Genomic DNA, 8,361 nt, shown 5'->3' with positions numbered 1-8,361 from the left:
CTACCGAGGGGGAAGAAACTGGGTCTTCTGATTCAAAAGAGGTAACCTCTGGCCCAAATACTACTAGTGAAGTCATTTCTGAGTTGGCTGAGAATCTCCAGAACAAGTTTATTCTAGTTGGAACTATGGTTGATGTAGAATCTTCTGATTCCAGAAGGATTGGTGGTAAAAATAAAAAGGAAAAAGAAAAAGAGAGTGAGGTTACTCGTGGTGAAGAAAGGGGAACGAGTAAAAGAGTGGTTGATTGTTCACTCACTCCTGATACATGGATAATTGCTATTTGTGGAGCAGAATCTGGTACAATAGAGGAAAGTGTGAAGAAAATAGGGGGAAGTGGGTCTGGATTAGCCGCTGAAGGGATGGTTAAAATTGAGCAAAATTTAGATGAACCTAGCTCATCAGTAGAAGAAACCCTCGCAGACCTATTGAAGAAAGTGAGTGAGAGCTACAACCCAAAGAAGAAGAGAACTTCCATAGCTAAGACCCCTGGCACTGCCAGGGCTAACAAGAAAAGGAAGGTTGCCCCTTTTGACACTACTGAAATTCCTCCCACAAGAGGAAGAGCCACAAGAAGTCAGATAAAGTAGAATGAGGACGATTTGCAAGGAGCCTTAGAAGAAAGCAAAAACACAAAGGTCGAAGAAGGGAATAAGAAGGTGAGTGAGCCTATTGAGGCTGTGGACGTTGATGAGATGGATCTGCTCCATCAAGATGAAGATGTGATTGAAGAGGTGGAGGTTCAGACTCCCAAACCCAAGAAAGCCAAGACTTCCATTAAGAAGTCCACTTTGAAGGCAACATCTGCTGAACCATCCACCCTGGCAAAAAGGACCAGGTCTGCAGTGAAAACTCAACAAGTAAAAATTACTAAGGAAGAAGAATGGAGTGGAGAGGAAGAGGAAGAGGTAGAGGAAGAGGAAGAGGAAGATGATTCAAAAATTGAGAAGGACAAGATGGCCAAGTTTGGCAAGAGGACAATTCTGAAGGGTAGACTCCTCAGGTATTTGGAGGATGAAGGGATAGTGCTACTGTTGGAGAAATTAGAATTGCAAGGTTGGAGGGACATGATCCTTCAGATGAATGGCAAGTTGGCCAGGAGTGAAACTGTAGAGTTTATAGCAAATGATGAAGTGAAAAATGGAAGGGTTACCAATATGGTAAAAGAAGTGCAAGTTTCCTTCGATGTGAAGGAGTTGGGTGGAATTCTAGGTGTACCTGCTGAGGGGTACAATGACTACATAAAGCTTAAGTGGACAAGCCTAGAAAACCTTCCTACTGCCTTGTCTATTACTAGAAAATTCAGCGACAATGAGGAGGAATTGGAGCCAAAAGTTGTGTACAAGAGTGAGATGAAGCCATCTCACAAAGTGTTGTTCGAATTTGCCATTAAATGCATTTTACCAAGGTAGGAAATGAGGCACATTGCAAACTTCATGGACTTGGTACTGATGGAGTGTTTGGATAATGGGCAACAAATTAATTGGCCTAGATTTATAATCCAGCTTCTTGATAGGGTTATCAATGGCACCAAGTCTCATGACATTCCCTATAGCTTCATACTCACAACCATGCTTGCATATTTTAAGGTGCCTCTGAATAAGTGGGAAGTGGCTACAAGCAAATATCGCTTTGGGGCAAAAACTCTAATCGCTTGTGACTATGAGGTCCATGCCACTCCTAATGAACCTGGTTCATCTAAGAAGGTACCAGTAAATAGCAAGGTCAGAGACTTGGTGCAAGAGAGTGGGGCAAAGAATGCTGAGATTGAGAGGCTGAAGAAAAGATTGGCTGAGGTGGAGACTAAGAGAGATGTTCTCGGAACTGAGCTGCCAAGAGAAAAGGAGAAGAATGATGGCATTCTTCAAGATATGCTGAAACCTCTCCAAGCCAAAAACTAAGCACCCAGTTCTTCCAAGCCTTAAGCTCCTAGCCTAGTGCAGTTCCTTCAGTGATCCAGTTTGGGATGTTTTCTGTTTGCTCATGTTTTCAGTATTTTTATTTTCTTTTATGCTTTGTGGAAGAATTATATCAAGTATCAATGAAATCTACTGGTTTTTTCTCTAACTGTTTGTTTATATTTCTTTGATGGTTAAAATTCTTAGCTTGATCGATAATGATTAATCCATGATTGCATTTGGGGTAGCCCTAGCGGCCATGAGTAAGTTTTAAAATCTGGGTATCACACATTTTTTATGCAACTTTTTGATGATGCTAAAAGGGGAAAAAAGTTGTTCTTTGAACAGTGATGTTTATCACTTAATGTACCTGGCCCTTGATGATAAGTGATAAAAAGGAAAAATATTTCTAATATTGTGCTGATGTTGAGCTGATTTGAAACATGGCCTAAGTTTATGAAAAGCACAGAGTTTGTCATCATCAAAAGGGGGGAATTTGTTGGCCCAAGTGAAGGTTAGTTTTAAAGATTGACAAAAGAAGCTCAGGCATAAACCAGGTCCATCCCTTGTGTGCATATACACGGGCAAACTCGAGCATGTGGGATGCACGTGAAGGAGATAAACTTAACTTAGCATAATTGATCTCTCCAGATCGAAAAGGTTGCATAATTGATAAGGAGAAAGACTCCTTACACAAAGAGAACATTATCCAAGATAGGGAAAAAGTTAGAAGTTGAGATCAACTAGAACTCTTCCACCAAGGAAGAGTAGCATTAGAACTCTAGTTATTTCTTCATGTACTAACTCTATATATTGCAGGATGTTCTTATTTTACAGGCAATGCACAAAGGCAGAAGTTAAATAGGAATTGAGAGCAAAATAGCACGGCATTTTGCAAGCAGTTCGTGTGTGATTCAAGTGTGCAAACCTGAAGCTACATGAACCAGATAGAAAAACCAGTTCCAAGTGTCTCTCTTTTATTCTAGTTCAACTGTAGTAGGAGTTTTCATATTGTACCTTTCAGCTTTATCTAGAGGCAATTGTAATAGGTACTCAGAATATTCAAGTTAGAGTTAACTTAAAGTTGTCGCAACAGTTAGAGGTTGTTTGCTACAAAGGGATTAAAGTTAATCCTAGGTTTACAAAAGTGTTTTGTAAATGCAGTTTTTGGCTCAGTGATTTAGTGGAGAGTTTGGAAAAATTCTACTGGGAAGTAGGTCGTGGGTTTTTCACCTTTTGAGCCAGGTATTTTCAACCTAAAATACTTGTGTTCTTTACTTTACGCATTTACTATTTCTGCAATAGTAGGTTAAGGAATACTTAAAAGAACCAGGTTCTTCCATAATCAATTTAAGCGAAAAATTGGACACCACACAAATCACCCCTTACGATAAAATTGAAGTTAAAACATCAATATGCAAAACTGGAGATATGATTAGACAAATATCGACAAACAAAGAATTATATTATGACAGCTTCCGCACGTCTCTGCTAATAACGTTAAAACAAAGCAGCACGTTTTGCTTTTCCCTAAAGGAAAAGAAGAAGCAAGCAAGAAAGTTCAATTTTTTGCGACCTCATTTGCATGGTAAAATTACGTAAAACTAGATCCGTTTTAGAACAGGTGTTCAATGTAATTACCTTCAGGTTTTCATTTTTTTAAAAAAGATGTATACTAGATTACTTTGGCATCGGGAAAACAGTGATAAATCTTAATGATCAGGTCACTGGCTTATAATTTATTTATTTTTTAAAGATTTATTATATAGGAGGATGGGGAGGGAAAAAGGGAAAGGAAATTGTGAAAATCAGATCCACTCCTAATGTTTCGACAGTTTGTATGATGATATGATACATTAATGTTCATGTACTACATAAGTTAAATTCTATTGAGACGGTGAGGTAGGTTTGTCCATTTAAGCTCATTAACTGCCTTAGCTAAGGTTCCATATATTGCATTCACTATAAATCAAGAGGCTTTGCTGCATGCAACAGAAGCACGGAGAGAGAAAGAGAGAGATGGCAAAGAAGGTAGGGGATGATGGTATAGCATTAGATTTTCAAGTAGGAGATGAGGCTGTAGAGATAATAAACGTTAAGCGCTCATTTCTCTTTGATGTCCTGCCATGTCCATTGTTAGTGTTTTCGCCCACTACACAAGGATCCTATCCCGTTTTACTCTTTTTCCATGGTTTCATGCTCCAGCCAAACTGCTACAAATCCCTCCTTCTACACATTTCTTCCCATCAATATATCATCGTCGCTCCTCAGGTATTGAGTTCTGCTGTTGGACTTCTCATGGTTTCTTTTTTGCTTTTCAAACAAAAAGAAATTAAACTACGTTACACTTAAGCATTGTGCCACTAATCAGTATATAGCGAAGTAAAACTGATTGATCTCACTTTGGTTCATAGATATGATGATCAAACTGCATCCATTCCTTAACTCAATTTAATAATCAGTATGAAGTTAAAATACTTCAAAAGAATCTGTGAGAGAGGGAAAAAAACATTTCTAGTAAATGACTTTCTCATGGAACACATCTTGGAAAATATTTGTTATACCAAACACACCAAAATATTCATTACAGTCCAGCGTTTGGGTAATTATTATCTAAGAATTGTCATTCATCTTTGAGATTGAAGTCCCAATCCCTTAGCTAAGGTTATCTTTCGACGTGTTTAAATATTGTTGCAGTTTTCTCCTATGGCAACCCAAAGCCAGGAAGTGAAAAACGCAAAAAAAATAGTAGAGTGGTTATCAACTAACAACCTAGACGCTGTCCTGCCGGAGAAAGTCCTTCCGGACCTCCAGAAAGTCGCCGTCTCCGGCCACAGCAGAGGTGGCAAAACAGCATTCGCCCTAGCATTAGGCCACGGCGGCAGCTCAACATCAAACGCAACCCAATTAGAACCCCCTCTCAAAATCTCAGCACTCCTCGGAATTGATCCAGTAGCAGGATCCTCTCTGTCCTGTTTATGCTCTCCCAATATTCTCCAATTTATTCCTTACAGTTTTGATCAATCAATTCCCGTGGCTGTAATTGGTTCCGGCTTGTCAAATCAACGAGCATTTGGTGTGTGTCCACCTGGCGCACCAAATGGGGTAAATCATGCTGAGTTTTTCAACGAGAGTAAGCCTCCTTGTTATTATTTCTTGGCTAAGGATTATGGCCATCTTGATATGTTGGATGATGGAACGGCAGCTTTGATTAGTTGGATGACGAAAAGTGGAAAGGCATCGAAGGATACCATGAGAAGGACTGTTGGAGGGCTTTTTGTGGCATTTCTCAAGGCTTATTTGGATGGTCAAGCTGATGATTTAATTAATATTGTGGAATCGCCTAAAATTCGTGCTCCTATTACACTTGATCCTGTTATATCTATCGAGGAGTAATTTTGAAAATATAGTCATAAAATATAAAGATCTTTTGAGATGTACTACTATATGAAAATAAATCTATCTACCAAGTGTGTGGACGTCTGCATTCCTATAATTGTATTTTGAAATTTGGTCACATTCGACGACAATATATGTACTATATATATGTTTGAGAAATAAGGTATGCGTATACACTACCCTCCCCAGACCCTACTGCTAGAATTATACTGGGTTGTTGTTATTGTATATGTTTGAGGAATAAGTTTGTTTGTTTCGGAAATGCGTAATAAAGAAGTTTTTTTTTTCTTATTCTCTTTCGTATAGTAATCGTTCGCTAGCTCCTTTTTTATTTTCTTGAAATCGATTTCTTTAAAAAAAAAGAGTATATATATATATATATATATATATATATATATATATACAAGAATTTTTTTAAAGATCTGGTCATTCAAAAAATATTTACAACCACAAACTACAGGTAAGTCTACATAATATATGAAATTTTAAATCTTGAAAATAAGACATGTTACATGTTGCAATACGTAAATATGAATTGAATTTAATGGTGAAATAAGATAACATGCTTTCGAAGAAAAGGAGGGGGGCGGGGTGCTGAAATCCTAGATCTAGATTGAGTTGCTGAGCTATGGAGAAGGAGAATGAGTTACACAGAGGTAGAGAAGAAGAATGTTTCTCTTCATTTTTGTTAAAGTCGGTTATTACACTATACAATAGTTTATATTTATATACAAAAATAAGTTATCACTAAGTACATACTTAACTAACTAATGCTCTGCTAACTTAGCTTAGCTGGAATCAAGCCGTACACTCTAACACTATAGCTAACATTTTAACTTACATTTCAACACCCTCCCTCAAGCTGATGGTTGAAACATATCCTTCAACCTCAACTTGGACATCAGATAGTTATGTTGCACTTTCCAAGGCTCTTAGTCAGTAAATCAGCTTGTTGTTCTTTGGTAGGCATATGATGAGTCTTGATCAAAATTTGTACAATTTTTTCTCTCACATAGTGGCAATCAATATCAATATTTGGTTCTTTCATGGAAGATATGATTAGCAACAATCTAGATTGCAGCTTTGTTGTCACAGTAAGGTAACTTCACTCCCAAATCTGAGAACAATCCTGTAAGCCAAGTTAATTCTGCAACTATTGAAGCCATGCTTCTAAATTCTGCTCCAGCTGAGCTTCTAGCAACTATTTCCCGCTTCTTAGACTTCCAGGATACCAATGCATCACCAAACTTAACTACATATCATGTTACTGACCTTCTTGATAGTAAGAAACTACCTCAATCTGAGTCACAATAGGCTTCAAGTTTCCCAGATCCTCCTGAAGGTATCAACAGACTAAGTCCCAGAGCTGTCTTGATGTACCTCACAACTCTCAAAGCAGCATCCATATAAGACTGCTTAGGTCCATACATATACTGACTGAGTACTTGAACTACATATGATATGTCATTCTAGTAATGGTAAGATACAGAAGTCTGCCTATCAATCTCAGATAAGGACCAACATTCTCAAGTTCTTTGTCTTCTGCATCAGCTTCATTAGAGGATTCCTTGCTCAAGAAATTATCAAACTCAACAGAGGTGAGTTTAGAGCAGGTCTCCATGGGTGTACCAACAGGTTTAGCACCACCAAGTCCTAGTTTCAGCAATTAACTCCAATGCATACTTCCTTTGGCTCATCACAATCCCTTGCTTTGACCTGGAAAACTCTATCCCCAGAAAGAACTTAAGTTCACCTAGGCCCTTCATCTTAAACTTGAGCTTTAGATCATTTCTAGTTTGTAGGATCAGACTTGGACTACTTCTGTTACAATCCATATCCACATGTGTTAGTTCATGCCATATATTAGTTAACATAAATCCAAGAAGGAATTATCTTTTAGATGATAAGAAGTCAATCCTATTGGTCTTAAGTGATACAAGAGTGTATAAGGGTGATTAACCAGTATTAGAAGTTAAACGAATCAAGGATGTTGTAACTCGTATTTTCAGGTAATCTAGCGGTGCTTAATACACTCAAGAGGTCATTTATTAAGGTATTTTAATCATATAATATCCGTATCATAAGTCTTGAAGTCAAACGAGTTATGAAACAAAAGTCGACAAAAGTTGTCGCAACTTAGGTTCATAATTTTACTTAAACATTGGGTCAAATGTTTCTAATCTTTTCTCATAATTTACAAGGAATTACGGGGTGATATACCAACCAAATTAAAGATCTAGGAGTCTAGTTTCCAACTCATTAAACCGTTCATCGATACGATCTCGGAGTAGAGAGATACTCGTGTTTTCGCGAGATTGCGCCAAGCACCTCTCTATGGGGCCCACTAAGTCGGTTTAAGATATTTGGGCCTATATAGGATGACTCCAACCCGTTTTGAGTCATTTCTTTTCACTATTTTCAGACATTAGAACCCTAGGAACATCCTCTCAAGGTTCTCTCAAGATTCAAGACCCAAATAAAGGGCAAACAACACAAATCAAGTGTCGGGAATTCCGTAGCGCTAGTAAGTCTCTTGTTCTTCTTGTTGTTGCTCATTTTTGTGTCATTCCAGCTCGTGTGAGAGGTTGTTTTAAAGGGTTTATGTTCTGTAAATACTCCCTCATGTTCTTAATATCAATCCTAGGTGATTTCAAGCCTTCTAAAGTGATTCTAGTGCCGAAAAATACTAATTGATTGCTAGTTTCACTTTTTTTGTTGTTGTGGCAGCATTGGAGGGATATTTCATGGAAATTTAAGGTCAAATTAGAGTTTTTATTTCTGTATAAAGGTAAGGAACCTCTTACTCTATATGTATTTAAAATTATCCAAGTTGCAGCTAAGCCATTGAAGCTAGAACTTGTGAAATATATATCGAAAGGCTTGGAAGTAATGTTATTGTTTTGTGGACTGTTTTGCGTTGTTGTTGGGCTGCGTATTTTACTACTATCTTGTGGAGTTTTGGAGGAGGAAGGGTGTGGAGAAACACCATATATATGTAGGGTTATGGGCTGATAGTTATTCGTAACATTTCCAGGTTGTTTGACACGACTACGGTGGTCGTCGTATG

General features: G+C 37.9%; 1 protein-coding gene across 1 annotated transcript; it reads left to right on the top strand.

Moving 5' to 3' along the window:
• Positions 1 to 3,689: 3,689 nt before the first annotated feature.
• On the top strand, positions 3,690 to 5,583 carry LOC107820048 (chlorophyllase-2-like). The gene is made up of 2 exons (XM_016646254.2): positions 3,690 to 4,166; positions 4,593 to 5,583. Exons 1-2 carry the CDS (start codon positions 3,882 to 3,884, stop codon positions 5,289 to 5,291), a joined length of 984 nt encoding a protein of 327 aa, XP_016501740.1. The 5' UTR covers positions 3,690 to 3,881; the 3' UTR covers positions 5,292 to 5,583.
• Positions 5,584 to 8,361: the final 2,778 nt, after the last annotated feature.

The sequence above is a fragment of the Nicotiana tabacum genome, chromosome 22 (genome assembly GCF_000715075.1).
Source record: "Nicotiana tabacum cultivar K326 chromosome 22, ASM71507v2, whole genome shotgun sequence".
Taxonomy (NCBI): Eukaryota; Viridiplantae; Streptophyta; class Magnoliopsida; order Solanales; family Solanaceae; genus Nicotiana; species Nicotiana tabacum.
The sequence above is the reverse complement of the archived record's forward strand: the minus strand, read 5'-3'. Positions and strand labels throughout refer to the sequence as shown.